Raw genomic sequence first — 12,864 nt, 5'->3', positions numbered from 1 at the left:
CTTACTTTATGCTGTACGCTTCAGGGCCATTCTCCTCTGTTTTTGAGGTGATGTGCATAAGTAATCCTTTTATTTGTTTAACATGGTCCAAACACAGTGAATTATGTTTGATCAAACAAAAGAATAGTGAAATATGAAAACAATGATCGATCCCTGTGACAGCACCTCTCATCAGTTGGAATAAAATAACTTTTGCATAGATTATGGTAGAGACATTTTCTTTTTCCTATGATTACAGACATGTGCAGGAACCACCAAAATTAATTACAGCAAACTAGACCACACAGAACCTAAAAGGTACACTTTTATATTTGAGTTTATAAAACAAAAATACAAAAAGCGCCTCTTTTTTCAGGTGTTTATTATAACACAGAAAACATATACAGTTATTTTAAACACTTTCAATAGTGTTTTATGAAAATTCAAAGGGTTTTCTTTAAAATGATACCAAAATTTTGCTGTTACACCTCTGCATGCGAATTTGGGAAGCTTTTAAATTTGGGTAGGCAAAATCCAGGCGGAAATCCCAAAATAAAAGCAGAGTTTAACTGGTTAAATCTAAAAACTGAATTAGGCGACAAAAATAAATGAGGAAAATAAGAACCGAGATCTTTAATGTACACGACACCCGAACTAATTAAACTCAAAATTACACAGGTGGCAAAACACCCAATCTAATCTAACAAAAAATCCATCTTAACTAAAACAAATCTAACAAGATGGTCGAAGGCTCAGTTTAGAATCACACAAAAAACATCACATTATTTTACTTATGGCCAACGAAGTTCAACAAGCAAACTCGAATTAACACAGTAAAATGAGATAATAAATCACTAAACAGCCGAAGCATGTCAAAAACAAATTGCGTGGAGCACAAAAGATACGCTAAGGCAGAGGGCACAACACACACTTGTCTGTCGGGGCTTTACATGCCTGTGGCTCGTCAGGGGATTAGTGGAACAGACACTGTCATGATGATGATGATGGACAGATGCTGAACCAATAAGAAACCCAAGAGTTGAGTAAGCAGAGAGGAGGGTGAGACAAATAAATACACAAAGTAAGAAAACTAACTTCAAACATAACAATGTCCCAAATATTATCCTTGCCCAACAACCACACATCATAGAAAGCAAATTTATTGAGCGCTCCATTCTCCAGAGAAACACACTGAAGTTTTTTTTTGTTACTCTTCCACCTCAGAGCAGTGAAGATAAGCTGAGACGTGTGCTGAAGGAAGCCCAGGAGCGTCACGAGGCAGAGATCGGTAAAACTCGCCTCACACACACACACACACACACACACACACACACACACACACACACACACACACAACAACAGACTCTTCCCATCCTCACGGCTCTTTACCCTCAGCAGGTCTGAGGAAGCAGAGTGAATGTGGATCTCCTGCATGTGCTGAGGCTCTTTCCAAACTCCAGAAGAAGAACCAAGATCTCCAGCGGCATCTGGAAAAGGCCTGTCGTCAGCTGCAGAGGAGCGTACGAGAACACAAAAACACCCTGCAGAGAATAAAAGGTGCTGCTTATTTCATTCATTCATTTTCTTGTCGGCTTAGTCCCTTTATTAATCCGGGGTCGCCACAGCAGAATAAACCGCCAACTTATGCAGCAAGTTTTTACGCAGCGGATGCCCTTCCAGCTGCAACCCATCTCAACATTCACACACACACTCGTACACTACGGACAATTTACCCTACCCAATTCACCTGTACCACATGTCTTTGGACTGTGGGGGGAAACCGGAGCACCCGGAAGAAACACGCGCGAACACAGGGAGAACATGCAAACTCCACACAGAAACGCCAACTGAGCCGAGGTTCGAACCAGTAACCCAGCGACCTTCTTGCTGTGAGGCGACAGCACTACCTACTGCGCCACTGCCTCGCCCTGCTTATTTAACTTCATTAAATAAGTCGTAATTTTACAGATGATTTTATCCATAGCAAATGACAAAGAATGCAGATGGGATCAACGATTATTTCACAAGACTTCTTTTTCTTGTTCATTTCTGCAAAAAATGCAGTTTCATTCTTTGTTCAAGAGTGCGTGTGAAGAAGTGTTAATGCAAATTATATAAAAAACAGCGAACATTACTCCCATTTGATGTCATTATGCTCGTCTTGTTTACTGTTGGTTGTTTGGTTACCAATACTACACGGTCTGACAAAAGTCTTGTTGTCAATCCCAGTTGTAGACTACATAAAGGAATGACCATGTAAATGGTTTTTTTTGCTTGTCTGTTGCTTCCCCTCCCCTGTTTGTTTGTTTGTTTGTTTGTTTGTTTGTTGATCTAAAGAGAATAAAATGTTGATCACAAGACAAGAAGCAACACCATGTGGAAAAAGTTTTATTTGTCTAATGGTTGTTTTTCTTGTGAAATCAGATGAGCACGAGGCAGCGCTGCAGAAGGAGCAGCAGCGTCATCTTAAAGCTCTCGAGGAACTGAAACAAACCTCAAATGCTGAAGCACTTACAAGGTTTGTAAACACTTCAAGTTTATTTGATTTCTTTCATAAGAGCATGTCATTGACTAAGAGTGGAATGGATCTTGAGAGTGCCATTAATAATGTCCGTCAATGATTCAGTGGTTCAGTCGGCCAGCAGAATCTTCAAGCAGGTCTTGAGGAAATGAAGGAGCAGTACATGAAGGCAGTGGAGAAAATCAAAGGTGAGAGCCAGACCTCTATAAAGATGCTTTACATAACTTAACACATTTTAAAGGGCCATGAAACCCCCTCGTTTCAGCAGGGTGTTTTCACACCTCTACTTCGGAAAAAGTCAGAAAAGCGGGCGTGTCCAGCTCTGTTTAGGGGGGAGTGTCGGAGGAACTAAAGTGGGATGGTGTGGGAGTGTCTATTTGAGCACGCGCGAGTTTCAGTCAAAATACTCACACGAGAAAGTGATGGTGTATTTTTTACAGTCATTGTGTTTAACCTACATGGACATCTGTAGTTGAATTATTTGCCAGATTATTAAATGTTGGACTTTAACTGCAGTTTGGCTCTTTCATTCAGGGAATTCATTCATGCCCCTCGTGACAAACGCGATATTTGATTCGAGGAGCTGCTCTAAGCGTGTATTTTTCATGCAATGTTTGATACCGCACGGCGAATGAGAGAAAAAAAAGCTCCGCAATTTCCGGAAACTTAGATGCACTCGGCAGGTAGCGTCAGAAAGCCGCGTGTGTTATTCCGGTCACAAAATGCGGTGCTATGTTTGCACTCAGTGCAATAGTTAACTTAATTCGATACGAACAAACTGAATAAACAAAGAGCACTGGTCGCTCACTTACCAAATCTGTAGAGACAGGACAATCACCAGCAACTAGAGCCGCGTCTTTATTAAGAGGAGACTACAAGCGAATCCGGATCTCAGCGTTTGCAGATGAGAACAGCTCTCAGGTAAACAATAATCCTCCTTGGACACGTAAGTTATTGTTGTCGAGCGTCGCGTACACTGTTAATCCACACGTGAGTCTGAGCTCTCACAGAGAGAAAATGAAAACGAAACTTAACTGCAGCAAACTATAAAAGCAACACTTCACGCTTGTTTTGCCAACACAACGTGGCGTCTCTGGTGTAAACAGTGACACTAATGAATATTAATGAAGTTGCAGAATAGAGCGCGCTGATTGGTTTGAACCAAGTCTTACTCATGCATTAATGCATCACACTGTAAGACGTAATAAGAGTCACTCATGTAGAGACGTCAAGTCTGCACGCTGGAATACACGCTATTATGTCATGACCATGACGCAGCTTCAAAAATTCGTTTCAAACAGGAAGTACGAATTTGCTTGAAATAACGCAAAAACAACCAATTTACACTTTTTAGTGAAATATAGGTGTCCTAATAGTGTTTTTAGCAGTGTGGGACACATATACGACTGTCAACAGCTCAAAAAATGTGTTTTGGTGTTTCGTGACCCTTTAAGTAAGTAGTAAAAAGTAAGCAATGTAGTTATATAGCGCCTTTTGCAAACAAGAAGTCTCAAAGTGCCTAACAGTAAAAGAAAACATTGATCTAAACTGGTTAAAATCCAAGTACAGATACCACCAAAATGAATAGTCAAGTTTATTAAAAGTTTGTCCAAAAAGATGTCTTTTAATGTTTAAAAAAAAAAAAGTAAATTAATGTTTCCCGTATTGTTTCAGAGTTGGTGAGAAAGTTTTAACAAGCAGCAATGCACCAAATTTTCAAAATGAATTATAATTACAGTAACAAATGTTGTGTATTCTAAAGATTTGGATCATGCTAATTAATGCTAGCAACATGTTGAACGCCAATTGTTAAACTATGTTAAAACATGCTACATGCATTTGCTAAATCATGTCTACATGTCGACAATTAAGCAATGATCCTAGCCATGTTGTTTTACATACAAACAATGTAAAAAAAACAAAAAAAAAACATTTTAGTCAGCGCCAATAGCCTAGTGGTTAAGTGCACCGACATATGGCACTGTGGTGCTCACGGTGACCTGAGTTAAATTCCTGGCTCGAGGTCCTTTGCTGACCCTTACCCTTTTTCTGCTCTCAATACTTTCCTGTCTGTAACCTCCACTGTCCTTTGCAATTAAAGGTGAAAAACCCCTAAAAAAAAAAACTTTTAAACAGCATGCTAGCAACATTTCAAATGCAAAACCAAATGTTAGTAATGTACAAACGTGCTATCAGCATTTCAAATCATGCTAGGAAATGTTTAAATCTGAAATATTAGCATGGTATTCATGTGCTAATACAAGTGTTTAAAACTGTAATTATTAGTGTTTTAAAACTGTAACGAGGTTTCAAACATGCAAAAGATATAAAAGCAACACTGATCCGTATCTCCAAATAGATTTGCTTCTCCCACTTGTTTTATGAGCACAACGTGGTGTCTCTCTGCCATCTGAACACTGTACAGGTACAAACAGTCTTCGAAGCGATCATGCATATTAATGAAGTTGCACTTCATACGCAATAGAGCGCGCTGATTGGTTTGACTTTGAACCAAGTCTTTCTCATGAATGAATGCAGCACACTCAGAGACGTCACGATGAAAAATATGCACAATAAAGCTGAAGCCATTAGTTGCTGCGACGTTGTGTATTTGTAGGAGACATGCTGCGTTACCTGCAGGAGAGTAAGGAGCGTGCGGCAGAGCTGATCAAGACTGAGGTCCTGAAGGAGAGGCAGGACACGGCCCGGCGAATGCGCAGGTATTACCTCACCTGCCTGCAGGAGCTGCTGGAGGACGGAGGACAGAGCGCAGGGTATGGAGAAGCACAGAGCACAGAACTCTGCTCTGCTTTTCTGACTTCTCTGACTGTTTTCATTCTACATTTTCTTTCTCCAGAGCAGAGAAGAAAATCATCAACGCTGCTAGTAAACTGGCCGCCATGGCTAAAGTCCTGGAGACCCCGGTGGCCAAACGCAAGCATCCGAGAATGCAGAACGCTTATGGTAAATAAAAATATCTGTGTTAAAGTGGCTGTAATATGCTGTTTTAAAGCTTCCACTCTGCAGGAAATGCTTTCCCTACTTAGATTCCAAACCATGTGACGCAGTTGGTCTGGATGCTTTCTATTGTGCAGCGGTAGAAGTTCACCAATATCTTAAAAATCTTAAATCAAGAAGCATTTTCTAGAAAAGTTACCAGAAAAGAAAATTAATTATTAAACATACACATTTTGCACACAACAGTGCACACACACCAGTAGGAACTATATAAACACAACACAAAAAAGTGCAACAGTCTAACAACCTTATAATCTTTCATAGTCATTATTCATTTGTTTACTGTTAACCTCACTTAATGAGAATAGTGGGCAATGTTTACAGCACAAGACTGTTCTTGGTTTAATTTTGGAGACTTGGGGATCTTTGGAGACTTGGGGATAGAGTGTTAGTTGCAGCAGATTGATTTTACAGCACAATGTTAAACCATGTTCAGTCGTGGCCTTTACTTTTAATGTATGTGAGTGCTGTAAAGTCTCAAAAGTTTAACATTGTGCTGTAAAATCAATCTGTTGCAACTAACACTATTTGCTGTGATGTTAATTTAGCATAATAACCCCAGGGGTCGCAATCCAATAGAAAAAGAATTGAAAGGCTGATGACTTTTCATTTGCGTGTTGTATTTATGTAACTGCCAAGAAAAAATTTCTGAATTGTGTGGAACTGCTTTGTTTTTATATCTTGGCTGATCCTAGTTTAATAGAGGCACTTTTAATTTTATATTTTGACTATTATAGAGTACTTTTCCATTTATTTATATTAGCTAAATGTGATTTTCCTAGGTGGATCAGACAAAACAGACCCTGAAACCTGTGATTCTCCTGCTAAAATGCTGGGTGCTGTCTCAAACGGAGCTGAAGCACTCAAAAATGGTAAGGACAAGCAGATCCATCAGATCTACAATCAAACCTACACATCCTTGATGTCAAAGCAAAGAGCTATCAAACCAAAAGCCTTCGAAACAGATTCCCTGAAGCCTCCAGTAGCGTCTAAAGATCCTTTCACTGCTGGTCAGGTAACTCAGAAACACACACACTTTGCTCATGATTGTGTTTTTGACAGCGATATCAAGACTCCTAATGTCACTCTGAGAAAACAGAGCAGGGAAATGTGCATGGGTGGTGGCTTTGAGTCTGGAAGAGCAGAACTATTAGCCAATCGACCTTTTTTAATTGAAGAAGCTCCCGTTCGGGATGACGGACAGAGTGATTGGAGTTTAACCAGTAACAGCTCCAGTGTTCACCTGACGTCCTCTTATCCCGGGTCTGAGAAGCCTTTGTTGGTGAATTCAATAGGCGGTTTGGACTTTGAACGCTCCATCGGCGATAACTCTGATGTTACGATATACAAGGAGATCATTCAACCGCAGTCTTACTCTAAACCCAATGTGTTTGTGGACAGAAGAACAAATAAACACAGAGAGCCGATCCCGGGATCAGAAGGACACGGTGTCCGGAAAATGTGTCCAAAGAGCTTGTTTTCCGAGTTGAAAGTGCATCAGCAGGACAGCGGGTTCGACAGCCCGTTGGCACTGCTTCAGAAATAAATAATGAACATAAAAGAGTTGTGTTCTCGGTTTATGGTCTGCAGTGTTCGTCTTTTGTACCGTCTGTGCATGGATTTGTTACTTTTTAACTTAATAAAACGACCTAGTTTTACATTAATGTTTCTTGAGCCATCTACTGTCTCACTGAACACCGTTATAATGAATAAACACCGTCATAATTCCCAAGATGCAGTATAAAATGAAGAGCACAGTGACTTTTTATTTATATATATATATATATTGCAAACACCTGACTGTGGTTTACTCTTAAGGATGTTTCATTTCCTTAGGCTGAATGTGTGTCTACAATCAAAGTCCAATGCTTAGATAAGATGAGGCTGGAGAATATTGTTTAACTTCCTCTGGGTCTTTCGTTGAAATGATTAGGATTTTAAAAAATGCAGTGTATTCTGTTTGACGTATACTATGACCTATCAGCCAAATGATGTACTTAATTTAGTTTCTAAGCTAATTTAATAAATTTTTGTATATACTGCGGTGAAGAAGGTAACGGTTGACAATGTACGCTGGAATAGAGTGGTATAAAGGTGGTTTTCCATTGGAAAGTTTTAAAACTCGAGTGCGCTGCTTGATAAAATTTACATTTTTTATTCATTAATTTTCCTTTGGCTTAGTCTCACACAGCAAGAAGTGTGATGGTCGAGTCTCAGCTGGGCCAGTGTGCATTTCTGTGTGGAGTTTGCATTTTCTCCCTGTGTTGCCGTGGGTTTCCTCTGGGTGATCCGGTTTCCCCCACAGTTCAAACAATTGGACTAAATAAACTAAATTGGCCAGTGTGTGTGTGTGTGTGTGTGTGTGTGTGTGTGTGTGTGTGTGTGTGTGTGTGTGTGTGTGTGTGTGTGTGTGTGTGTGTGTGTGTGTGTGTGTGTGAGTGAGTGAGTGAGTGAGTGAGTGAGTGAGTGAGTGAGTGAGTGAGTGAGTGAGTGAGTGAGAATGAGTGTGTATGGGTGTTTCCCACTACTGGTTTGCAGCTGGAAGGGCATCCAGCATAGCATCACCTTAGAATTATAAGGTTCTATCTGGCATTTTTGTCAAAATTGAGTTAATGACATATTCTTTACATTATGGGATTTTTTTTTTTAACAAGTTGTTCACGTTTTAGGACTTTTTATTTAAAGGGCACCTATGGTGAAAAATCTACTTTTTAAGCTGTTTGGACAGACATGTGTGTAAGTATAGTGTATAGACCGTCATATTGGGCTGATATACACACAAACAGTCTTTTTTTTTTTCAGTTTAACAACATAAAAACGGTGGACCAATTGGAGTGGTTTTCAGAGCGACCGCAACTTGACGTAGGAGTGCGGTCCCCCCGCCCACCAATTCTGATTGACAGGCGCGTCACCATATCCTTAGTTTGTTGTTTCACGTCCGCCTTTTTCAGTGTGAGTCAAAGCGATATCACCAAAGGAACACCCTTGCTCTATTTTTAGATGTAAGGCTCATTGGGCTCAACACAAGATCAATATTCTCCACATTATCGATCTAATCGGAATTATTGTTTGTAACTTCTGGTAGGTTTGCAAACGTGTACTTTTCATTGCGTCTACCTTAAATTTCAGCCGGTCGCATCACAGAAGCTCCCTGTGATCTTAACTAGGTGCAGCTAAAAAAGTGCAAGCGCGTTGTCTCGTGTGCGCGTCTCTCCATTGGAAATTAAATAACAAACTTGCCTGCCGTGGCGCGACGATTCGAGAAAATTCATGTTTCTGCCGCGCCACTGAGAGTGTCTGGTGTGGCGTGTCGCGGCTTGGAGCGGCGCATCCGGTGCCTCAGTCAAAGTTAATTCAGTGTGCGTGGTTATTAGTCTCAGTGTACAAGCTCGGCACTTGAAACTAGCACACAGTTAGCTGTAAAACTATACAAAGACACAAATGATTTTGCACTCTCTGCTTGGTCTGTGTCCGAGTCGTACATGTACGGCTGAATGCTGATCCTCTCATGTAGCTTAGTTTCTCTCTGTCTGCCTGTCTGTTGCAAACACAGAGCGTGGGAGCTCTTGGCTCCGCCCCCTTGTTGCATTGGGCGGGAAGCCGAAACTAATTATCATGTGAAGCAACACACCCCTAAAACAGCGAGCTGTGTACACGCCCCCAACATGACACTTTTAACACATTATAATAAAAACATCTGAACTGTGTGTTGAACCTAAACTGACACACTCAGAAGAACCATGATATTAATATTAAATCATAAAGAAAGGGGTAAACTATGTGCTCTTTCAAAAACAAATGCTACACACACACTGTTTGCTATATGGAATGCAAAAACTTTAAAGCTCAATATCTCAAATTCATTCAGAACGCAGAGAGAACCTTAGAATTCCAAGGCGACCTTATGCTTTACACAGCGAATAAGTTGGCAGTTCATTCTTCTGTGGTGACCTCTGATGAATAAAGGGACTAAGCTGAAGGAAAATAATTGAGCCCATTTTCTCTTCAACATTTCTTGTTAAAAGCAAGATGATGACAATATGCTGGACTTTTCTAAGGAAAGCCGTACAATACTGTGTTTTTTCACATTCATGCCAAATATAGAGGACCATTTACACTGGAACGCTTTAAAATACTTCTTGGAGAATTAAAATCCTAATCCTTTTTGGGTATTTTTACTGAAACTTAGTGTAACGCTTGGTGTTGTGAAGTGAAAAAGGGTTAAAGTTTATGTGAACACTATACTAATAGACTACATTTAAACTAGAGTAAAGGTGACCTAGCGGTTGCAAGTTTAGACTCAATGGTTTTGAAATCCGAGACGTTTAATGGTAATATTATTGGTCACACTTTACAATAAGGTTCAATGTCAATTAATGCATTTACTAACACAAACAATGAACAATACATTTACTACTGTATTTGTTCATGCTAGTTAATGTTAGTTAATGAAAATGCAGTTGTTCATTGTGAGTTCATGTTAACTCATGGTGCATTAACTAATGTTAACAAGCATGGACTTGGATGTTAATGTAAATGTTCAATTATGATTAATAAATGCTGTACATGTGTTGTTCATGATTAGTTCATGTTAGAAAATGCATTAACTAATGAACCTTATTGTAAAGTGTTTCCATATTATTTTAGAAATGACCAACTTACATGTTGTTTTAACCCTTGGGTTACTGGGTTGATGATTGAAGTTGAAATTGTGCAATTGGGTTATAGTTTATTCACACCACGTATGTGAATTCTAACCCTTGATACTTCATTCCCTGCAACAGGATTGCACATTTCAGAAGAATGTTGGATTGTGACACCCTCTAGTATTCTGACTAACATTTGTTTTGCAAGAAAGATATGTGTTTAGTATTTGGTGCCGCTTTAATTTGCCTTGTGGATACACAAATTACAGCCTATAGAATTGTGCTTTATGCTTGTGGTTATTATAAATATTGCTCTGTTATTATCTCCTGGCGTATCTTATGGAACAAACAGTAATGAAGTAATGAGAATAGATTAGGTTTTTGAAATGGTTAATCAACCATATGCTTTTATTTTACTTTTTCTTGTGCAAAATGGTATAACAACAGGTTGTATGTATGAATCCATATGAAAAAGCTGATGAAATGTACACTCACTGGCCACTTTATTAGGTACACCTGTTCAACTGCTCGTTAATAGAAATTTGTAATCAGTCAATCACATGGCAGCAACTCGATACATTTAGGCAGGTAGACTTGGCGATATGCTGCAGTTCAAACCGAGCATCAGAAAGGGCAAGGAAGGTGATTTAAGTGACTTTAATCGTGGCATGGTTGTTGGTGCCAGCTGAGCTGGTCTGAGTATTTCAGAAACTGCTAATCTACAGGGATTTTCACGTACAACCATCTCTAAGGTTAACAGAGGATGGTCTGAAAAAGAAAAAAATATGCAGTGAGCGGCAGTTCTGTGTGCGCAAATGCCTTGTTGATGCTAGAGGTCAGAGGAGAATGGCCAGACTGGTTCCAGCTGATAGAAAGACAACAGTAACTCAAATAACCACTTGTTGCAACCGAGGTCTGCAGAAGAGCATCTCTGAACAGACAACACATCCAACCTTGAGGCGGATGGGCTACAGCAGCAGAACACCACACCTGTCAGCGAAAAACAGGAAACTGAGGCTGATCACCAAAATTGGAAATCTATGTACTAGTAGTACAGTGTACCTATTAAAGTGTCTGATAAATGTTTTTATCAAAGTAGTCAGCATTTGAAGCAGATTTTAAATCTTCGTCCAGATATATCAAATTGGGTATCAGCAAATAAATCATTTAAATGTAAATGCGATTGTGATATCTGAAGCGAAATTATCCTAAAGCATGCATGCGGAGATCATGAACCGCTTAAATATGTCTGTCATTATAAATAATAGTGTTTCCTAACATCTCCTCCAGTCTGTGTTCAATCCCACAAAACGAAGCACCGCCTACAGTGAACTTTATATCTGTAATGCTTCGGGTCTCACGGAAAACACTCGGATCAAACTTGTACAATGTTTTGGTATACTGTAAGCGCTGTGATACTTTTAATAGCATTGAGACTCAAATGTCCTTACATTATCTCACAGACCAAGTACATGTGTCGAGTGGCATTAGCCGTGTACCGCACGACAAAGTACATCAAATCCAAGCCTTTTTACACGATACTGGATCGATTCCAGGATTCGGTTCGGAAGAACCCGAAAAAAGCGTTCATTCGGTTTCTGGATCAAACTTACTCATACGAGCAGTCGGATAAAGAGAGCAACAAAATCGCGAGGACTTTGCTGAAGCACGCGGATCTTCATGAAGGAGACACGGTTGCGCTTTTGCTCGGGAATGAGCCCATGTTTCTGTGGATATGGTTGGGTTTAGCTAAGATCGGATGTTCTGTTGCTCTTCTCAATCATAACATCCGATCCAAGTCCCTTCTGCACTGCTTCACCTGCTGTGGGGCCAATGTGCTGATAGCCGGTGCAGGTACAATACTGACAGTTCAAAGTGTTATTTGTCAAATGCAATCCGCGTCTGATGTGCTGACTGTATTGTAATGCTGTTTGCTCAGTGCATACTATCTGATGATGTCTTTCTCTAAGTCTTCCTCAACTGTTAGAGATGCTACTTTTAACTTTTGTACACAGTCAGAAAAAAGGTACCGTAAGGGGACAAATTTGTTCTTAGAGGGAACAAAGTATATAATTGTACCTTTTAAGGTCGCAAATTGGTCCTTAGGGTACAGTTTTGTACCCAAATGGGCCATTAAGGTACAAACGTTTAGATTTGGATTTTGAAAGGAACGTTTTTGTAACTTCATAGCACATTTAGGTACAAAATTGTATCCTAAAGGACCAATTTGACACCTTTACAATTATATATTTCGTTCCCCTATAGGAATAAAATTGTACCCTCAGCTCATGAGATCAGAACACTATATAACACTAATTTAAATGTATTAATACTAAACATTAATACTAAAATACATGATTTAAAAATATAAAGTGAATTAATTGATTGAATTAAGTATTTTAATAATTTTAGTTATTTTCATATGTTCAAATTTTTCCTCAAAAAATATTTATATGCATTTTTGAATGTAATTTTAATCAATAAAAACGTAAATACTGATCATAGCATAACTAATTGTTTAAGACCCTAAATGAGATTTAGAATGAGGAACATGCAAAGTGGCAACATCATCATTCAGGTGTTGCTGCTGCTGTCTCTTTAAGAAAAATTGGCCTTACACAGAACTCTGCATGCAGTCACCAAAGGATCAAAATGGCTGGATCAGTACCCTAAAAATGCTATATAATAAGGTACATTTAC

The 12,864-nt window shown here is 39.4% G+C and overlaps 3 protein-coding genes across 20 annotated transcripts in view; all 3 read left to right on the top strand.

Annotated features, from left to right (window-relative positions):
• The window catches only part of cep152 (centrosomal protein 152), a 47,986-nt gene extending 40,804 nt beyond the window's left edge, over window positions 1-7,182 (top strand). For 7 of the 14 annotated variants that reach the window (XM_087312517.1, XM_087312511.1, XM_087312509.1 and 4 more), the window contains 7 exons: window positions 1,204-1,267; window positions 1,378-1,536; window positions 2,404-2,497; window positions 2,606-2,688; window positions 5,118-5,274; window positions 5,358-5,464; window positions 6,301-7,182. In XM_087312517.1, coding sequence (XP_087168643.1) covers window positions 1,204-1,267; window positions 1,378-1,536; window positions 2,404-2,497; window positions 2,606-2,688; window positions 5,118-5,274; window positions 5,358-5,464; window positions 6,301-7,064 — 1,428 coding nt within the window. In that variant the 3' untranslated portion in view covers window positions 7,065-7,182. Of the gene's footprint in view, window positions 1-1,203; window positions 1,268-1,374; window positions 1,537-2,403; window positions 2,498-2,605; window positions 2,689-5,117; window positions 5,275-5,357; window positions 5,465-6,300 lie in introns of all 14 variants that reach the window. The other 7 variants (XM_087312516.1, XM_087312510.1, XM_087312508.1 and 4 more) reach the window with 1 other exon arrangement.
• cops2 (COP9 signalosome subunit 2) overlaps window positions 1-12,864 on the top strand; it is a 218,010-nt gene that overhangs the window by 59,391 nt on the left and 145,755 nt on the right. The gene's annotated exons all lie outside the window — the stretch shown is intronic.
• The window catches only part of slc27a2b (solute carrier family 27 member 2b), a 51,236-nt gene continuing 49,602 nt past the window's right edge, over window positions 11,231-12,864 (top strand). For 3 of the 4 annotated variants that reach the window (XR_015525495.1, XR_015525494.1, XM_087310237.1), the window contains exon 1: window positions 11,489-12,018. Coding sequence is in view for 2 of the 4 variants with exons in the window: in XM_087310237.1 (XP_087166363.1) it covers window positions 11,553-12,018 (466 nt within the window). In the remaining 2 variants the exon portion in view is untranslated. 4 annotated transcript variants of the gene reach the window in all.

The sequence above is a fragment of the Danio rerio genome, chromosome 25, assembly GCF_052040795.2.
Source record: "Danio rerio strain M-AB ecotype USA chromosome 25, GRCz13ab, whole genome shotgun sequence".
Lineage (NCBI taxonomy): Eukaryota > Metazoa > Chordata > Actinopteri > Cypriniformes > Danionidae > Danio > Danio rerio.
This window is presented reverse-complemented; position numbering and strand designations above follow the sequence as displayed.